Source organism: Bufo gargarizans, chromosome 4 (assembly GCF_014858855.1).
Source record: "Bufo gargarizans isolate SCDJY-AF-19 chromosome 4, ASM1485885v1, whole genome shotgun sequence".
NCBI lineage: Eukaryota > Metazoa > Chordata > Amphibia > Anura > Bufonidae > Bufo > Bufo gargarizans.
Window position 1 is genome coordinate 304466417 of NC_058083.1, and position 22010 is coordinate 304488426.

Here is a 22010-nt window from a genome sequence, read left to right on the forward strand (position 1 = left end):
CCTTGTGAGGTGCGTTATCTGCTTCAAACTCTAGCCACCACCCTCTTAGGAGATCCCAAAATGTCTTGTCCATTGCAATGCCAGTGTGATTAGATATTTTTATGCAGATTACAGGGCATGAGGAGTTTTGCATTTGCTATAAGAGACTGCAGAAATTGCAAATAATAAAAAAACAAAGAGGACCACTGTCGATAGCGGACTTTTACAACACAACATCAGATGGACCAGGCTGTGCGCATAATAGTAAGTGTTTAGCACTACCACAATAGACCGCATACAATATTACTTCTTTGCCACACAAACTTCATGTATTCTAGATAGAAGAGTGAGTTGGTATATGAGGAGTTATAATAACTAGCGCAAATATATATCTATCTATTGTGGCAATACCCATACAGCCAGCAAATACTAAGTGCTATGACATGCTTTATCTTGTGTGATAATATCAGTATCTTTATAGGTAGGAAACAAGTCAGCGCGGGTTCTTCCTTTCTGCTTTTAATATTAGGTCTCCTCCTATTCTGTGTTTTTTTAACCCCATATTAGAACTCTGCAGCGACAGGGCCCACACATAGTTCATTTGTGTGAGCTCATTTCTGCTCCACTTTATCCAGACGGCAGCGCGAGTGTTTATTCAATGTATTTTTACTAAATTATACCAATTGCCTAACCAAAATGGCTATGTGACTTCTCTTTTTCTGAGTAAAAGAGTAGAGGGACCCCCCCCCCCCCCCGAAAGCTCTTATGGAGGGTAGAGTCAGCCATTATGTCAGTTAAGCCATCCACAGAGTTGCAGCAAATCTTCTTGGCTTACCTTTGAGCCTTTGGTAAATTACAAGCTGGTGATCTTGGTGATGTCGGAGACCCTCTTGGATGTCCAGGCTTGATTGGGGAAACTGCAGAGGCCGATGAAGGTGAGCCGGGTACTGGAGAAGAGGATCTTTTCGTGGGTAAGTAGCATTGGATAGCCTGCACGACCACCTCCGGCGAGGTAAAAGTTTGGACAGAAACACCCTAAGTGTCGCTGGGTAGACCAGCTGGAACCAAATCTTACTGCGGCTTAAAGTGGTACACAGCGTGCTAAACTTGGGCCTTTTTTGTGCCACATCCACTGAAATGTCCTCAAATAAGAGTACCTTTGCTTCTCTGAACGCCAGAGGTTTCTTTCAACGTCAGAAGGCGCAAAGGATATCTTGCTTATCGTTATAATCCGGAAAACGCATGATAATTTGCCTAGGGACTCCCCTCCGACTGTGTCTGTCTTCTGGGGACCTCAGTGAAGTTGTTAGGCCTGGGTCTGGGGCGATCCTGTGCACCCGCTGGACCCTGCAGCAATGACTGAGGCCCAAAGCCACCAAGTCCTCCTCACAGAGTTGTTGCAAATCACTAGTTTTCACTGATTCCGGTATCCCAACCATACAAAGGTTGTTAAATCTGGAGCGATTCTCCAGGTCATCCATCTTCAGCAAGATACAGTGGTGTTCCGCTGTCAACATTTCCACCTGCTTTCTTGTGCTCTTTGCCCCATCTTCTACTTCGCTGATCCAGATGGGCTGTATGCTGGGAGACCTCAGATTATAGACAGGAAAGCAAAGTTTCCGGCGACTTTTGAATATCCGGAGCTAAATGTCTTGCTACCTCGATGGCTAGTTGTCGGTAATTATCCAGTTCTCCAGGAAGCGTCGCTGCCTGTGGAAGCGGGTCTCCTGCCACCAGAGGGGCCTCGGTCTCCTGAGGCAAACACAGAGGTGGGGTCTCTGTGAGATCAGGCGCATTTTGCAGGTCGGGTGAGGTGTGCCAATAGTTTCACTCAAAGCTTGTTTTTGAGCGCTGCATAGGAGGTATTGCACCACAAGTAAAGGTACCCAGGCTGGAGTAAGGTTGCTATTTGACAAGGTACATGTGCGGGTGAGAGCCTCGAGAGAGGAAGCAATGCCACACACGTCTCTACATCTCAGCGCCGGAACCGGAAGTCCATGGACATCTCTTTTTACTGCGGACTTAGCTTTAAAGGAGTTGGATACTGCTTGATTGTCTGGAAAAATCATGCTGTTATTGTGGTGGACCTATTGTGGACCTGTTATGTATTAACTGTCACCAGTAATCCGTCACATTCTTGTTTTATTAATTGTTGTGTATTCTATCTCTGCTTTTAAACATTGATGAACTAATGAAGTATATTTGTATAGTGATATTGAGGTTTATGTATTTATTGGGTAAGAACATGCTTATCTATATAGGGTTTCTTCTCAGATTGTGTTGATGTCTGCTGCTGACAGGAGCCTGCTGACTGTCCTGGATATAAAGTTGGCTGGATATTGGCCAATTGGCCTCAGCAAAGGGGATCAGCAGAGGAGTCACTGTGTAGTATAAGTGCAGAATACCAAGCTAGTTTGCAGAGCAATGCAGGAAATTCTTGGCACTGAGCTGAAGCCCAAAGCAGCCAGTCCCTTCCAAAAGAGCTATGAAGAAGCAAGCAGCCCAAAAGGTCTTCTGCACTCATAAATGTGTAGGTGAACAACTGTTATGTTGTGTTTTAATAAATGTATACTGTTCTTATTGAGTGAATGTGAACCACTAAGCTGTAGTCTTCATTTGTAACCATCATGCTTTTGAATCTCTCCAGAGCAAAGCTTGTTTGACTATTATTATTTTTGTCTGGCTGGTTAATAAAAGCGCCTAATCTGAACTATATCTTAAGTGAGAATCTCTGCAGTTCCACACTGAACCTGTTTAGGGCATCATACATACCTTCAATCTATACACCAAATGTGATGTGACAGAACCTTAGGGCTTGGTTTTAAGTTCAAAAGGGGCGTAGTTACATGTGATGAAAACATAGTCCTGACGCTTTACAAATCAGATTAGTCAGACCACACATGGAATATTGTGTACAATTCTGGACTATTGTGCACAAGACAGACATAGCAGAGCTGGAGAGGGTTCAGAGAAAGGCAACTAAAGTAATAACTGGAATGGGTGGAATACAGTACCCAGAAATATTGTCAAAAGTAGGTTTGCTCAGAAAAATACAACTGAGGGGAGATCTAATAACTATGTATAAATATATCAGAGGTTAGTACAGAGATCTCTCCTATCATCTATTTATACCCACAACTGTGACTGTGATTTCTGGAGTGCAATAATATTATAGGTTACAATTTATAAGTCCTGGAGAAGGGTCATAGATTCAGGGAGTTATTATGACTCCTTGATTGGGGTTGGGAAGGAATGAATGTGGGTAGTAGCAGCACCAGGCCGTAGTAGAAGTAGTAGGCCTCAACATTATCGCTGATGGGAAAGAGAATGAAATTGATGATCTGATGGATCACTCCTCCACTTATTTGCAACAGGATGATATACTGTAGAGATGACTTTGAAGTCTGACACCTTGTCATGGAGCCAGGGGTCACAGCGTTCCTCCTGCTCCTCCACCTGGCAGCCCAAAAGAAGGCTTTCAGTGGAGTCCTCTCAGTCTTCACTTCCCATTTCTAGAGGGAAGCCTTCCTTTTTCCCAAGAAGTAGCAATAAAACCCTACCAGAAACTATGGCAGATAGTCAGAAGAGTCTCCCTGTTGACCATTTGGGCCGCCCTGAGGAGGAGGAGGATCAGGAGAAAGCTGGGGACCCCATGCATAGCTGTGTTGATGGTGGTGTTAATAGTGACACCTTTAGCTACAGCATTGGTGGTGGGGGCAGTGACAGTGGTAGTTGGGGAAAATGCAGAGCAGGGGAGGGGGGCGGAGGAGCCCATCACAATATCTAATATTCAATAAAAGTGACAAGGAGGGTGAGGACTCCTATGCAATTATGTGCTGGACAGGATCTGGGAGCCAGATTGGAGTTGATGGAGGCAACAGCAGTGGAGAAGAGCAGTTGCGCCAGCAATAAAGAGCAGATGCAAATTACCTCCCAAAGAACAGCCAGGGCCGTGTCTGCTTCAGTGGGTGGGTTAGGCCCAAATCGTTCTAGACCTAAGCCGAGCTGCATATAGTTCTGTGTGAGCAACTCCTTTATGGCATTTATTTTCTACACAAGGCGGGCACACAAAACCATAGCTGTGTGCAATATCTGTTCTGTTAAAATAAGCCGTGGCCATTCAAACACAATCATAGGTACCAGAGGTCTATTGCAGCACATGAGGTGGCATTACCAGATCCTTTGGGAAACAACAACTGGCCATCATTCTCACACAGAATAAGTCTGTCCTCCTTCTCCTCATCCTCTTTGTGGCAGCCGACCAACATCCTCAAGTAATATGGTATCTTTGTCATCATCATCATCATAACTTTCTTCTATTCCTGCTAAGGCTACTCCTTGTCCTCAGTTCCATTGTGAGATATCTATTACGGAATGGTTGGCTATGAGAAAACTTTTCTCTACCATAAATTAGTTGTCTACAAGGTGAACCCCCACTTGGCCATGTTGCTGGCAGTGCAGTCGCTGCAGTACTATTCTAGTACTGCCTTGTAGTCTCAAGTGGAGTAGAACGTAGTCCACTCCTTGCGATGCTTGCTGTGCGGCAAGCTGCGCTCAACGGTGGACACCTGGAGCAGCTATTACAGGCATGGACAGTACATGACTTTCACGGGCTACTGGGCCAATATTTTCTTTGAAGCAATGGAGAGGCAGCACCCCAGCAGCATGATTAGGTCCTTCTGACCCCTCCCCATCATATTATCGGGCTAGCTGACACAGCAGGCATTTATCTGCCTCTTTACACGTATTCCTCCATGGACATGGTCACGTCCCCATCAGCAACAGGGCACAGTGTTGCTAATACTCCCCCTCCTTCCTATGACCGGTGTAAAGTCACATGTTGCCATGTGGTCTAGGAGCTGATCAGCCTAGGCAAGAGAATACACAAAGGTGAGCAGTTGCTAAAGTACATCAAGTAGCAAACACCCCGCTGGCTGTCACTCCACCGACTCCAACTGGGCAACGTGGTCATCAACATTCTGGCTGCTTGAACCTGGCGGAAATAACATATGTTCCCTGCATGACCTTTTAAAAAACTGCATTGGCTTGCTGGCAATGTCCAAGAGACTGTCCATATTTTCAGCCATTCTCTAATGGTGTGGAATTCTCTCCTGGATTGAAGCATCAGAACGTTCTACAGCCACACCGCTTAATCCGATATGTTCCAACTTGCTGGAATTCAACATTACATATGCTAGAGCATCTGTATGAGCAGCGGAAAGCCGTGAACAATTTTGGCATGCACCAGAGATGCCTCAGCAGGGAGCATGTGTTGCGTCTAGGTTAAGCAGTGGCAGCTTATGCCGTTCATGCTGCAGTTGTCCCTCATCCACCTCAAATGTATTTTTGAAGAGACAATGACACTCATGTAATAGGTGGCGATGAAGGACGATGAAGAAGCCAGAAGACAGCTAACACATCTTGCTGTCCACTTTGTAGCTGTTGGGGACCCACAATGAGAAACTCCCATGGGGGAGGAGGAGGTGCTGCCATTTGAGGAGAAGTAAGAGGAGTTGAAGGATGAAGAGGATAATGACAGTGACACTGACCACGACACCTAATCATCTCAGTGGGCATTGGAAGTGAAAAGTTTTTTAGGCTCGTTCACAATGAGCCACTTTTTCTTCTGACAATCAATACTTGTGTGTGTCATATGGACAGGCATTCTGATCCTTTCAAGGCATTCATTTTGGATGCTTGGGCCCCCAAGCCACTTTTTTTAAAATGTATTTATTTATTTAACCCATAATACTGTGTGTTTAAACATCATCTGTCCAAATTTTGGACACTTTCGAATATGAAAATGAACAACAAATGCGCCAGCTTGGTGTCTTTTTTAAACATGCTGTATGTTAACACCATCAGACATGTGTTCACACATATTTATGTATGTCAGTGTCACTCAGACATCATTTACTATTGATGTCATTGCGTTCAAAAGCTTGGGGAGAGGGGAGGAAAAAAGAAAAAAAAATCATTCAAAATAAAAGAAAAGTTTTCCTAAAAATACTGAGTCCTAGGAGACTAGAGGGTGTTATATACCAATTTTTAGGGCAATTGAAGCAATTTTGGTTTGGTTTGAATCGATTCTGGTCTGAGCTGAACTTATTCAAAAATTCAGCAAACCTGTACCGAACCAAATCACAAGCGGTTCCCTCCATAATCTGTGGGATACGCTGGAGAAATAAGTTAGATCCTCACAATTTAACTTATAGGATCTGCTTCTAATGTCGTGATGGCAGATACCACAGGACTCCTTCAAAGGTCTTTTGGAGTCCATATCTCAGTGGGCCAGAGCTGTTTTGGTGGTACAAGGTGGACCCACAGAATGTTTTGGCTGATCCATAACTCAATAATTATGGTTCCCTTGCATTTGTACTTACTTTTTGTAGCTTTTTCTAACTGGGCAATTTTAATGGGCGGCACTATGATACAAGTACTAAAAAAGGTAAAGTAAATATTTTGGTAAAATCCTGCATTTCTCTCAATGGGTGGTTAATATGTAAAAAAAATATAAATGAATAATACACTAATTAATAAAATCTATGTTAGAATGCTAAATATTAAAGCCATCATCAAGTCAATAGAATCACTCAGTTTTTTTGTGTAATTAAAATCACTCTCGTAAACATCAAATGATCCTGCAGTATTAGCCCTGAATATATGCACAAAGGAAATAATAGAAATGCATTTAGAAGTCAATTTCTTTCCTATTCAGTGTTTTGATATGTCACCGCCTTTGTGACAAATGGCATTAATTTTCTGGTAATCACATCATATTATATTGCTAAGTTGATAAAGAGGATCTCATTTTAAAGAAGACTTACATGCCCAGAGTAAAACATGCAATTTATCCTTATCAATGTGACACATTGTTAATAAATCCTAATATTACCAGCTAGTATTCAGAAAAAATGACAGGATATAGAAGTCGCTGGGCTAATCTTTGTTGCCTTAGCAACTGAACAGTTTGTGAAAAGTTTTATTGCATTATGTAGAGGCTGTATATTTTTTAGAGCATGCATTTTATTATTAGATCCCTCATTATGCTGTAGGCATCACAAAACGCCTCATTTTTTCTTGCTTTTCTCGTTTGACCTCATGTCAAAATGTTAGTGCACTTGTTAAATTTTACGCCACTGAGAAAAACAAACATGACAAACAGGGATTTACGGTGCAAACATAACTAGGATTTAATCAGAATTATCGTTAAATATTGTGGACACAAGGTGCTCGTAATGTGTCTTCTGGAGAGGATCACTGTATTCTTCCTGAGAAATCACCCATTCTGCAATGGTTATAAAAACTTTCATGGCATAATAACTACTGTTTTATTCAATTAGATTTATGACCATCATATTTCACATAGACTTGCTTGGCCGATCAATGCATTTAATGGGCAAGCATTAAATCAAATGGTAAATTGTGATTCCAGGAGGCCATAGATGAAGCAATGCTTCAGAATTCTTTAAAAATAAATAATCTGTACTCAAAAATTCCATGCCTGATCAGGACTGTTTTCATAAAACGTCATTAATGATTTGCCAAAGGTACAATAGAGAAATTTTAACCCATACAGGCTTATGTATTGATATATAAAATTTAGGAGGGTTGGTCGGTTTCAAAAATTATGGGCTGTGAAATGGGTGACATTTGTGGCTTTCCGACAGTATATGTTATCCATTTAGAACAAGATAACTGAATATCAAGTTATTAACAAAAATCATGCTGTGAGAATGGAATTGCTCACAGTTTACCCCACACCTTTCATCTACCTCTGTGATCGAGACCACATTTGCACAACAGCACAAACTGCTTGAGTTGTCTTCTTGGGGTCATGTCCACAGTTACTAGGAACTGACTCAAACATACTCAGCATAGTAAAAAGTGAACCTAAAATATTAAGTCTGTATTGCTCCATTCAAACTTGCTTTAGTGTTTTTCCATTAGGTTTCGGATATTTTTTGACATTGGAAAAAAAGGTTCAAACACATCCTAATCCTAAGCAGCTCGATGGGGGAGAACTCACAGATCTCAAAGGATGGTGTAAATGGGCATTATCTTTTAAACATACTGTACAGCAATAGTCAGAAGTATAAGACAATATCAGTGGAAAAGCATTGTAATATATCTTACTGATCACTCTCAATTCATTGTCTCAAGAGAGACAAAGACAAGATAGATTTTTCAGCTTCACTGAGAGATCAGGTTACAGCTACCGCCCAAAGAAAACTATTGAGAGTGGAGTGGAAAAATGTTTTACTGTCTCAAGCTGATGCTGGATTCAAAGTTACGCTGCTCATTACCCTTATACAGGTCCTTCTAAAAAAATTAGCATATTGTGATAAAGTTCATTATGTACTGATAAACATTAGACTTTCATATATTTTAGATTCATTACACACCAACTGAAGTAGTTCAAGCCTTTTATTGTTTTAATATTGATGATTTTGGCATACAGCTCATGAAGACCCAAATTTCCTATCTAAAAAAATTAGCATATTTCATCCGACCAATAAAAGAAAAGTGTTTTTAATACAAAAAAAGTCAACCTTCAAATAATTCTGTTCAGTTATGCACTCAATACTTGGTCGGGAATCCTTTTGCAGAAATGACTGCTTCAATGCGGCGTGGCATGGAGGCAATCAGCCTGTGGCACTGCTGAGGTGTTATGGAGGCCCAGGATGCTTCAATAGCGGCCTTAAGCTCATCCAGAGTGTTGGGTCTTGCGTCTCTCAACTTTCTCTTGCCAATATCCCACAGATTCTCTATGGGGTTCAGGTCAGGACAGTTGGCAGGCCAATTGAGCACAGTAATACCATGGTCAGTAAACCATTTACCAGTGGTTTTGGCACTGTGAGCAGGTGCCAGGTCATGCTGAAAAATGAAATCTTCATCTCCATAAAGCATTTCAGCAGATGGAAGCATGAAGTGCTCCAAAATCTCCTGATAGCTAGCTGCATTGACCCTGCCCTTGATAAAACACAGTGGACCAACACTAGCAGCTGACATGGCACCCCAGACCATCACTGACTGTGGGTACTTGACACTGGACTTCAGGCATTTTGGCATTTCCCTCTCCCCAGTCTTCCTCCAGACTCTGGCACCTTGATTTCCTAATGACATGCAACAGTCCAGTGCTGCTTCTCTGTAGCCCAGGTCAGGCGCTTCTGCCGCTGTTTCTGGTTCAAAAGTGGCTTGACCTGGGGAATGCGGCACCTGTAGCCCATTTCCTGCACACGCCTGTACACGGTGGCTCTGGATGTTTCTACTCCAGACTCAGTCCACTGCTTCCGCAGGTCCCCCAAGGTCTGGAATCGGTCCTTCTCCACAATCTTCCTCAGGGTCCGGTCACCTCTTCTCGTTGTGCAGCGTTTTTTGCCACACTTTTTCCTTCCCACAGACTTCCCACTGAGGTGCCTTGATACAGCACTCTGGGAACAGCCCATTTGTTCAGAAATTTATTTCTGTGTCTTACCTTCTTGCTTGAGGGTGTCAATGATGGCCTTCTGGACAGCAGTCAGGTCGGCAGTCTTACCCATGATTGCGGTTTTGAGTAATGAACCAGGCTGGGAGTTTTTAAAAGCCTCAGGAATCTTTTGCAGGTGTTTAGAGTTAATTAGTTGATTCAGATGATTAGGTTAATAGCTCGTTTAGAGAATCTTTTCATGATATGCTAATTTTTTGAGATAGGAATTTTGGGTTTTCATGAGCTGTATGCCAAAATCATCAATATTAAAACAATAAAAGGCTTGAACTACTTCAGTTGGTGTGTAATGAATCTAAAATATATGAAAGTCTAATGTTTATCAGTACATTACAGAAAATAATGAACTTGATCACAATATGCTAATTTTTTGAGAAGGACCTGTATTATGTCCTTCATGCGGCTGCTGGTTCTGCGGGTGTGAGATATAGAGAAAGGAGAGCAGGTTCTCCTCTATTCTATGTGTACTATATAGGAAATACATAGTATCAGTCTCTCACCCACTAGTTCAAGGTAAGCTGACAATAAGAAGGAGCCTACAGAAGGAAAAACTGGTACAAAATACCGGGTACAAGTCTATAATGGCCACGTATAGTGTTCGTCCTCATGTACACGCACATGGTATTTTATTCTGAAAAGTCACATGCAATCATCCATCAAGTGAAAGTCAAAACATTGGTATGAACTAGCAGAGTGTTTAAATAATAAGACCTTCTTTTGTAATCTCGAAGAACCACTTTATATTCCATGTGGGGTTAAAAAAAAGCACATTCTGTCCTAAATGGCAAACATAGTTTATTACATAAGTAGATTAAATTTTTTTTTAACACATTATGATCATTACCTTTTCTTGTCGTTGGCTGTATCCCACCTGAAAAGAGTATATCAGAGTACTAATTAAAAAGGATTATCGTTAAATTATATAGGTTTAATGCAGTAAATTTAAAAGTACTTCCAAGTAATTTTAAAGGGGTTCTCTGGGAATGATTTAAAATGGCTGCAAGCAACCTGTCCTAGAATGTGATCAGAACTGGTTGCTCTCACCACTTGCAGAGCTGACTGGGAGGGGAGAAGGGGGGGAGATTGGGTCCTCGCTAGACAGGCACTCGCAAATATTACACCTTGGTGAACTTTTCTGTCAGGCAGCTTAGCCATGATGGCATATAGTAGGGAGGATCACATCATTACCATCTATAGTAGAACAATGTAGTGTGCAGTGAAGCCCTTCTGCAGTACCCCAAATCTGTGGTGATCTGCAATTGTTGTAATGTTTTATTATGTACTGCTATGTTATGTATTGTTCTGTCATGCATTCCAGCTAGAAGGGTATGGTTTACAGCACTTTTGCCAGAATCAAGAACACTGCTTCCAAGAAGCTTCAGTATCCTGTGACAGCAGAATGATCAGTGAAATCATCAGTTTACAGACCCTGCTGCTGGTGAGTGGAAGCAGGTCAAACACCTATTACTCAAAACAAACACCGGGCCATAACTTCAAACCTGTATCACACAGTGGACACCGATATCCAAAAATGCGTGCACGTGACATTAAATTGTCATCCAACCTGCTACCATACTTCCTCATATGATGCCAGAAACTGCACAATGTACTTTATACTGCTGGATGTGCCACAAGTTATATTTTGCACTAAGTAAAGAGACACCATTATACTTTTACTTCTGGCCTGATTCTTTAAATCACTATTCCACTGCACCAATCCCCGGGGAGCAATGGCCTGAGGGAGTACACCATTATACAACATCATCAGGGCCAGTACCACTACCATCCTCCGCACTGGCTCCTCAGGGGCTCACTGTAATGACCCTCAGCCCCTTAGTCAGCCCTGCAAGTAGAGGCAACCAGTTCTGCTCACATTCTAGGACAGGTTGTTGGAGCCCATTTTAAATCATTTCCAGAGGACCCCTTTAAGTATTATTATCATGTTTATCCATATTTAAGTTTTGGTTCACTATACAAAGAAGATATTGTTAAAGAGGATGTGCAAACACTTAAAAATATGTAGCCATTAATTTAATTGCATAAACTGAGCTGCTTACTAATGATAACAATTTTTAAGTTTGGGATCCCTCTGCCCCTCAGGCCTGTGGTCACAAGACAGTGTACTGCAGGCAATCCAGTAATGCAGCATGACACTTTGTCTGCCCATCATGTGACTTCATTCTCTTAAGACCCAAGCCCCCCAGTGTCCAGACACAAGGCAGAGGGTCTTGCCTTTCATTTGTAGCCTTGCCCCCTAGATGTACTTTAGCATAGCACCATCCCCATAGGAGTATCCTGGGTTGAAGGTGTTCTCATCTTCTCAAGATATTAATGACCTATTATCATGATAGGTCATCAATATCAGATTGGTGGGGGTCTGACACCTGGTATCCCCACCAATCAGCTGTTTGAAGGAGTACCGTCATTATAGCAGCGGTGCGGAGTAGCATTGAAGGGGATTATTATTATTTATTATTAATGCGCCATTCAATCCATAGTGCTGTACATATGAAAAGGGGTATACATACATTAGGCTACTTTCACACTGGCGTTTTAGTTTCCGTTTGTGAAATCCATTTCAGGGCTCTCACAAGCGGTCCAAAATTGATCCATTTTGCCCTAATGCATTCTGATTGGATAAGGGCCCATTTAGAATGCATCAGTTTGCCTCCGTTCCGCTCTGGAGGCGGACACCAAAATGATACGGAGGCAAATTGATCCGTCCTGACATACAATGTAAGTCAATGGGACGGATCCGTTTTCACTGAAACAATATGACACAATAGAAAACGAATCTGTCCCCCATTGACTTTCAATGTTGTTCAAGACGGATCCATTTTGGCAATGTTAAAGATAATACAAACGGATATGTTCTGAATGGATGCATGCGGTTGTATTATCGGTGCGGATCCGTTTGTGCAGATCCACGATGAATCCGCACCAAACGTGAGTGTGAAAGTAGCCTAATACAGACAATTTCACTAAGCATAAACAAGACGGGTTACAAACTGGTACAGAAGGAGATAGGGCCCTGCCCGTGAGGGCTTACAATCTACAAGTTATGGGAGAAGGACACAGTAGGTGAGCGTGAAGCTGGTCATGGCGGTATAGAGGCAGCAGGGTCACTGGTTGTGGGCTTGTCTGAAGAGGTGGTTTTTCAGGTTTCTTTTGAAGGATTACTCTGTAGGTGAGTGTCTGATATGTTGGGGTAGCGAGTTCCAGAGTGTGGGGGATGCACGGGAGAAATCTTGGAGGCGATTGTGGGAAGAGGTGATAAGAGCAGAGGAGAGAAGGAGGTCTTGTGAGGATCGGAGAGTGCGTGTGGGGGTGTATCGGGAAAGTAGCTCAGAGATATAGAGAGGGGACAGGTTGTGGACGGCCTTGTATGTATTTGTCAGTACTTTGAATTGAATTCGCTGGGCAATGGGGATCCAGTGAAGGGATTTGCAGAGGGGAGAGGAAGAATTGTAAGAGGGTGATAGGTGGATTAGTCGGGCAGCAGAGTTGAGGATAGATTGGAGGGGTGCTAGAGTGCTAGATGGAAGGCCACAGAGGAGAGTGTTGCAGTAGTCTAGGCGGCAGATGATGAGGGCATGCACAAGCATTTTCGCAGACACAAAGTTGAGGAAAGTTCAGATGCAGGAAATGTTTTTGAGTTGGAGACGGCAGGTGGGGGAAAGGGCTTGAATGTGTGGTTGGAAGGAGAGGAAGACTAGAGAGCAATAACTAGATACAGGAGCATTTTTTACATATTCCCATTAAAAAATGTTTCAGTTTTTCTGATTAAACGTTTGCTGATACATATATACTCATATATTAAGATCATCCCATGGCGTGATCTTCCAGATTTAATTTTGCAGATACTGTATGTCATTATTTAGTTCCTTGTTACTTTGTTCCAATTCATTTAACAGAATTGAGCATACCCTTTAATATCACCAATAAACAGAATATTTGTATAACCTCAAAACCAGTTCATCTTTTTATGCATTTAATAGGAACAAGAATGCTAAGTTGCAAAGTCTATATTCAAAGTGTGTTGGTTTCATCCCTGATAATAATGCATTTTTTTTTTACCATATGTTCCAATTGCAAAATTAATAGTTTACAGTCATCTCAATCAGGCATGCTTACTTATGGGGGGAAAACTTGAAAAAACAAAGATGCAAGTATCATTTTTATTAGCTGATGATATGTAATTAGGTTTGGTTAGGTTTTGTGATAGTTAAGCAAGACAGATACAGCCAATCTATAGAGTTGATCAAATATGTCTATGCCATGGGTATATTTGGGGAAGGGGGGGAGGCATGTGTGTTCTGGATGCCAGGGGCAGTGTCAACTATCAACCATCACTATATTGGCCAAGATATCTAGGATATTTAGATACAGTGCTAGGACAGCAAGCTAAATGTTGCCCTGAGTGAAGAAATGGCTAGTAATGATGTACGTATTGTGATATAGTGGCCTCTAACCTCTAAATAAAGACTAGGAAAAGATCCTGTGCAAAATATAGTATATCTATAAATCTAGAAACACTACAGTAACTTGTTTTTACCACTTATCAATCCTGTAAGTATTACCTTCATTAGTATATTGGCAGTATCTTGCATGCTTAACATATAATCTTCATTAGCAGCCATTTATCACCCAGTTGCTATCTTTTGTAACCTCCTCTAAGTAACAAATAACAATCAGTATGAGATTGCTTGGCAAATACCATTGCTGATATTAATTGTGCTCTTTGATTTATGATAGAACATGACAGTAAGTGAAGATGCTGTAGTATCAGCTGGTTTCCCATTATCACTTGTGAATGCACTCTAAACTATATCTTGTGTTAGAAATTATCCTACAATTGCATTGAACCGTTTTAATCACAATTCTGTTAATTGGTGGGTTAATAGGTGGGATTGAGTTAAATAAAACCATTTCAAATGACATATTGGGTATTGTTTCCTTATGGAAAAATAGCTGGCATGGACTTATTTATCAAGTCATTGTTTCAAGGTCTGTTCAAAGGGCCAAACATTGAATTATAGTGTGGACACCCAATAAACACAGCTTTTGTTGTCCGGATAAAAGATAATTTATTCATCATTAAAAGGACTCCGTCACCAGTTTCTGACCCCCACTTTTAAAAATATTGTTCTGTCCATGGAGCCCTTGTGATTACTATGCTGTTGTTATAAGCTAAATCTGCTGGCTCGTTTTGTTAAAAAAAAACGTTTTATCTAACCTGTCAGTCATATTCTTAAGGTGCCCAGGGCGTTGCTCATGGCCTGAAGATGCCGCCCGCCGCCGCCGTAGGTGCCCAGCTCCTCCTCTGCTCTCGTCAGCGCCGCCTGAAAATACTGAGATACGCCTCCGGCTCTCCCTCACTCCCCCCTCCTTCTTTTCTAAGATCCCGCGCGTGCGTGCGGATATGTCTGTTTTAGTAAATGACTGCACTCCTCTTTGGATATCAGTTCGGGAGCATCTTTTCTTAAATTCTGTGCTGTTTTTTACCTGTTATTCCTCCTGTAAATATATGAAAAAATTAACAACTGAGGACTACAATTCCTTTTGTCTTTGGGTTTTGCCCCTACACAATCAGACACTTTCTAATCAGAACTGATACATTAACAGACTATAGAGAAACAATTTCTATTGTTAAAGGAAATAGTCACTCAGAGTTTTCAATTTAGTTATACATTTCTAGGATAAATAACAGAAGAATAGCAACAGTGGCGGCGTTCTAAGATAGGACGATCAAGCATTGTTTTTTCATGGAGAACTGAAGTATTTACTAAATTGGGCATGTCAAGAAAGACAATAAGTCCTTTTATAATCAGGTTTTACAGTGGTTTCTGGGCTCTACCATTGGATTGTCCTTGATGCACCTAATAATGGAATATGACGGTATTGTTCATAATAAAACTGGCAACTGGATTTGTCTGAAGGCAGGGAAATAATGCTATTGACTCCTTCATGTAATTCTAAAAACTTCTATGGTGTCATCCATGCCATTCTAAAAACTTGTAAAGATTGACAGAAAGTGGATAGGGGTACTTCCCTATTTTCTTTACTATTTCTGCAAAATGGAAGGGAAATGAGAATAGTATGGAGCAAAGGAGATCTTTGCCTCATTGCCCTCTGCCACGTTTATGATGATCATCAGTTTTCACGTTAAGGGTACTTTCACACTAGTGTTACATTATTCCGGTATTGAGTTCCACCACAGGGGCTCAATACTGTAAAAAAAAACTGATCAGTTTTATCCTAATGCATTCTAAATGGAGAGCAATCCATTCAGTATGCATCAGGATGTCTTCAGTTCAGTCACTCTTACGGTATTTGGCCAGAGAAAATACTGCAGCTTGCTGTAGTATTTTCTCCATCCAAAATACCGAAACACTTGCCGGAATGCCGGATCTGGCATTATTTTCCATTGTAATGCATTAATGCGAGATCCGGCACAAAGTGTTATGGCAAAACGGATCCGGTTTCCGGTCTGTGCATGCACAGACCTTTAAAAATGCAAAAAAAAAAAAAAGAAATACCAGATCCATTTTTCCGGTGTCCTGGATGACACCGGAGAGACGGATCCGGTGTTTCAATGCATTTGTTAGATGGATCCGCATCCGGATCCATCTACAAATGCTATATGTTTGCACATGGATTTCCGGATCCGGCAGGCAGTTTCGGTGACTGTTGGATCTTCACAACGCAAGTGTGAAAGTACCTTAATACAGAAAATAACTGATGCAATAGTCTACAAAATGGACATTGGTATTAAAAGCACCCCAAAAATGCGATCGCGGGGTGCTGATGTGTTGTGAAGCTTACCTTGCTTCAGATCAGGGCCCTGAGCCTGTCTTCAGTTCTCTCCAGCAGGCTGTGCCTCTCTGGCGCAGCCTGCTGGTCAATCTTTGAATAGCATTGCTTTTGAAATGTAATGCATTATAGAGATAATGCATTACATTTTAAAAGCAATCAAAAAACTGTATATTATAGTCCCCTTGTGGGACTTTTAAGTAGAAAAAAAAATAGAAAAAAAATACACATTTATTAAATAGAAAAATTCCATAAAATGAAAAATATGCTTTTTTTTCCATTGAAAATAAGCTTTTCAATGGAAAAAAATAGCAAAAAGAAAATATCGCCCATATGTTTGGTATTGCCGCGTCCGTAACGACCTGGACTACATAAATATTACATAAATGATTCCCTATGGTGAATGCCGTAAAAAAAAAGCCTGTATTTCTATACCACTCCTCCACCGAAAAAAAACTTAATAACAAGCGATCAAAAAGCGGCATTTACTCCAAAATGATACCAATGAAAAATACAAGTTGTCCCTCAAAAATCAAGTCCTCACACAACTCCATAGAAAAAGAAAAAAAAAGTTATGGGTCTTGTGAAGTGGCAATGCAAAATCTTTTTTTTTGGTTAATAAAAGGGGTTTTATTGGAAAAAAAAGTTGTAAAAATTTTAAAAATATATAAGTATTTAGTATCACTGTAATCGTACTGACCCAGAGAATAAAAATATTATGTTATTTGTACCGAAAAATGAAAGCTGTAAAATTTATAATGTAAAAACGCAGTGGCAGTATTGCTATTTTTCCCCATCTCCCTCCCAGAAAAAGTTAGTAAAAGTTAATCAGAAAGTTATGTGTACCCCAAAATGGTGCCATTAAAAACTACCCTGTAGTGGGGGCGGAGCCAACGTCTGAGCTGTGAAGACATGCTCTGCTGAGCTCCGCTTATTCTCCTGCTAAAGGGACTCGATTACCTTTGCTATTGTACTCCAAAATGGTGAAAATAGGAGGACAAAAGAACCCAGACCAAGCTGTGATCCCGAAATGCCCTAATCCGGGAATGATGAAATACCTGAAGAAACAAACCGCTTCTCCTGCAGCTAGAGATTCCAAGATGGCGCCGGCAGACGAGCGCTCTGAAGCAGGCGCTGAAGGAGGCATGTCTGAGGGAGAAAGTGATGGCGGTGAGTCTATAACCTCCCGCTCCCGGCCTGTGTCTAGGCGTTTTATCAAGCAGGCTCTTGCTGAAGCCCTCTCATCCCTGATGCAAGAAATCTCTGTACTTACACAAGAGATCCAGCACATCGGTCACAGGGTAGAGTCTCTGGAGAATATCACTCAGGCCACCCTGGAACATAGCACCGCTGTCTCTCAATCCCTTTCCTCCTGCCAGCAACATATAAATCATCTGCATGCAGCCATGGAGGACCAAGAAAACAGGGGCAGGAGGAACAACCTCCGTTTCAGGGGTATACCAGAAGCTGTGCCTAGTGAGGAACTAATATCCACCATTAGACAAATAGCTGCAAAACTCCTGGGAAGTGACGATCTGTCTGATATGATTATAGAAAGAGCTCACAGGGCCCTCAGACAGAAGCTAAAAGACACAGAACCTCCCAGGGACATCATCTGCCGTTTTTAAAAAAAATCTTTAATGCAGCCAGAGCCTCAAATTCCATCTCTTTTGGTGACTCTACTATCAAGATATTTCAAGACCTCTCCCCTGTCACCTTAAATAAGAGGAAAATCCTGAAACCCCTTACAGACCATTTGCGCAGCAAGAATATCTTATACAGATGGACCTTCCCATTTAGTCTGTCATTTAAATACGCAGGAAAACAGATGAAGATTTCCTCCCATATGGATCTTCAGGATGCATTTTCTTCTATGGACATTCCTCCAATGGACATAGCAAGCTGGGATGCAGTGTCCAAGATCTCCACACTGCCTGACCTTCCGAAGCTGACCCCTTGGGAGAAGACCTCTACTCCTAAAAGACAGCGTATGAAGAATCGCAGTGGTAACCTGACTCCAAGGAGAATAACTGGGACTGTGTCTTAGCTCTCTCTCTCTCTAATCCTGTGGGCCTGTTGTAAGCTATATATATATATCTCCATTTCCCACTAAGTCCACCTTCCTAGCTTTCTCTCATTCTCTTCTCTCATTCTCTTCCTCCACCATGTCTTTCTTCATCTATATCCCTCCATCCCTCCCCACCCCCCCTCTACCTACCCCCTCTTTCTATCTGGAGTACATAACTAAAAGCTTTAAATATTCCCATTAATAGCAGGATCCTATATTTGGTTTAACCCCACTTTCCCCCCCTCTCTGAAGAAGCCTTTAAGCTTCATGTTGTTCTTAAAGCGGCAACTTGACTTTCCCCTGCCACATTACTGTTTTATTATTGTTTATGTTTTTCTTTTATGTTTTTTCAGTTATGGAATACCTGGATATCAGTCGTACCTATATTTGTTAAATGATTGTAATGTGCTCGCTTCTCTAGGGGCCGCTAGTACGGTCCAATCATTTAGCCATGAATGACCTTAAATTAGCGTCCTTTAATGTGAAGGGCCTCAGATCTCCATCTAAAAGATCCCAAATCTTTTCCCTCCTTTGGAAGGAAAGATGCTCAATCTTGTTCTTACAGGAAACCCACTATAAACATTGCAACTACCCTGACCTCTCATTCTCCAAATACCCTACTTGGTATCACTGCGGAGCGGGAGGAGCGGCCTCTAGAGGAGTGAGTATAGGATTCAAAGGTAATGTTCCCTTCACTTACTCTGCACATACGCAAGACCCAGATGGCAGATACATCATTCTTAAGGGTACCATTGGTCGTAAAATGTACACATTTGTCAACATTTACGCCCCTAACACTGACCAGATAGACTGGCTTCTGTCCCTTCTAACCCTGGTGGAGGACTTGCAGGAGGGTACCCTCGTCTTGGCAGGTGACTTCAATGTCGCCTTACAGCCCCTCGTTGATACGTCCACTAAAAAATCCTCTTTTTCTGCTAAATCTCTTAAAAAACTGAACTCCAGATTATACGATCTAGGACTTATAGACATATGGCGTTGCCTTAATCCAAATTACACTGACTTTTCCTTTTATTCCGCTCCAGGTCACTCCTATAGCAGGATAGATTATATACTCGTTCCAAAGGACCAGATACCTATATTCTTGGATGCAAAAATTGGCAACATCACCATATCAGATCACGCCCCTATCTTCTGTACAATCCGGCCACCTTAAGAATCAGGTAGGACTCCTATTTGGAGACTTAATTAATCCGTGCTGAGCAGCGATGGCCTTAGAAAACACTTCAAATCCCTCTTAGAAGAGTACTTCTCCCTCAATAATACCCCAGATATTTCCCCCCACACCCTCTGGGATGCCCACAAAGTTTTTATGAGAGGCCACTTCATTAGTAAATGCTCCTATCTGAAGAAACAAGCAGATAAACATCTTTCCTCTCTTCTGGACCAGATTCATGTGTTGGAGTCCCTCCACAAGAGATCCCTAGCAGCCCAACATTTATCAGACCTTACAACTCTTAGAACAGAGCTTAAAAACCTCTTAAATGCTAAAGCCGCTAAATACTATTTATCCTCCCAACACAAGTTTTTTGCCCATGGCAACAAAGCCTCAAAGTTCATGATGCAGCGTATTAAACGTAGAAAATTAGCTAGACATGTATCTTCCATTAAAACTTCCCAGGGCCAACAGCTCTTCTCCTCGGAGACTATAGCTGAACAATTTAAGCTTTTTTATGAAGCCCTGTACAATTTACCTCCCCCTCAGAGGACCCTCACACTCAAAACAGAGACTCGTCAGTTAAGGCCTTTCTGGAAACGCTAAACCTACCTAAACTATCCCCAGAACAGCAAGATATCCTACAAAAGCCTTTCACGGCAACTGAATTAGCTACAGCTCTTAAATCCTCCCCAAAAGATAAATGCCCGGGCCCGGACGGCTTCCCAACCGCTTACTACACCTCTTTCCAAGACTCTTTAATCCCTTACTTCCTCCCAGTCTGTAACTCTTCCCTTTATAATAAGCCTTTATCAGCCGATATGACTAACGCCCTAATTACTATCATACCTAAAGAGGGTAAAGACCCCTCCTCCTGCTCTAACTATCGACCTATATCCCTATTGAATACAGACTTAAAAATCCTAGCAAAAATGTTGGCCACTAGACTCCAATCCTTTCTCCCTAACTTAATCCACTCTGATCAGGTGGGATTTGTGAAAGGTCGAGAGGGAAAAGATAACACTACAAAAGTTCTTGATGCCCTCTTCTATGCTTCTCACAAAAAAAGGCCCTTGGTTCTACTAGGCACCGATGCTGAAAAAGCATTTGATCGAATAGACTGGTCATACATAAGACATACCCTGCATAAATTTCAATTTCCGACCCCATACATTAATGCGGTTTTTGCAATGTACACAAATTCCTCTGCTTCAGTCCTGGTCAACAATCTCATCTCCACCCGTTTTTCAATCAAAAATGGAACACGTCTCTCCCCTTATATTTGTTTTAGTGATGGAAACCCTTTTGCAGGCCTTGAGACAAGAAGAGGGCATCAGTGGACTAAAATTAGGCCCAAAAGAATTTAAATTAGCGGCTTTCACAGACGATCTGCTTATCCTTACAACAAACCCCATAAGGTCCATGCCCCTAACAATATCCCTCTTAAATAGATTCGGTCTCCTTTCAAATTTCAAAATCAACCCCCAAAAATCCCAGATTCTTCATATAGGTTTATCCCCTACTCAAATTTCAGCCCTCCAATTAAACTCGCCTTTTAACTGGTCTAACAGACATTTAACCTACTTGGGCGTTAAATTAACCTCTCATCTTTCAGAACTGTTTCAGCTCAACTATACCCCCCTCTTGAAGGCCATTGTTGCTCAGCTGGATTCTTTGGACCTTCCTTACCTGTCTTGGTTTGGAAGAAAAAACCTAGTAATGTCCCTGGTAATTCCAAGACTCACTTATCTCCTGCAAGTCCTTCCTATTGCTATCCCTAGGTCTTTTTTTAGGTCTTTGAATTCCCAGATCTGAAAGTTTATATGGCAGGGTAAAAAACCTAGAATTTCCTTTTCTACTTTAACAAAACCCAAACACCTTGGTGGGATAGGTTTACCTGACCCGGAACTTTATATGAAGGCTATACACTTAAACAGAGTGATTGACTGGCTTCGACCCTCTAGTCACAAACAATGGCTACCGTTAGAAAATACTTTATTTCCCGCTACCATTAGGGCCCTGTTGTCGTCAGACAGCCCACTTCCCGCCCTATCCTTTATTCCGAACCCTATAGTTCGCACTTCTTTGAAGGTATGGAAGTGGTTCTCCTCCAATTGCTGTGCCCTACCTCTGCCCTCCCCTCTCCTTCAGGTAGGAGATATTATCTCATTAGCTCCAAAAGAGCTGAGAGACACATGCCCTCTAGGGATCAGATCTTCTATTAAATTAGTAACGGATCTATTGGACAGTGACGGTTGTGTCCTCTATGGAGAGTCCCTTTTAAACACTCTACTCCTCACCTATATTAGTAAAGAAATTACCGTTAGAGCCAAATCCCTAAACCTACAAAAAACCCTGGACGGGTTTGAAAATATGTTGAAGTCCACTACCTATCCTTCTAAGTTAATTTTGGTTCTTTATAAGAAGCTAGCCCTTCCCACCTTGAGTGTCAAACCAGCAGTAATAGCACTATGGGAAAAAGACCTGGG

The 22010-nt window shown here is 41.7% G+C and overlaps 1 protein-coding gene across 1 annotated transcript in view; it reads right to left on the reverse strand.

Moving 5' to 3' along the window:
* The window catches only part of TRDN (triadin), a 252640-nt gene that overhangs the window by 132466 nt on the left and 98164 nt on the right, over positions 1-22010 (reverse strand). Inside the window, exon 7 of the mRNA XM_044291164.1 lies at positions 10311-10337. Coding sequence (XP_044147099.1) covers positions 10311-10337 — 27 coding nt within the window. The remainder of the gene's footprint in view (positions 1-10310; positions 10338-22010) is intronic.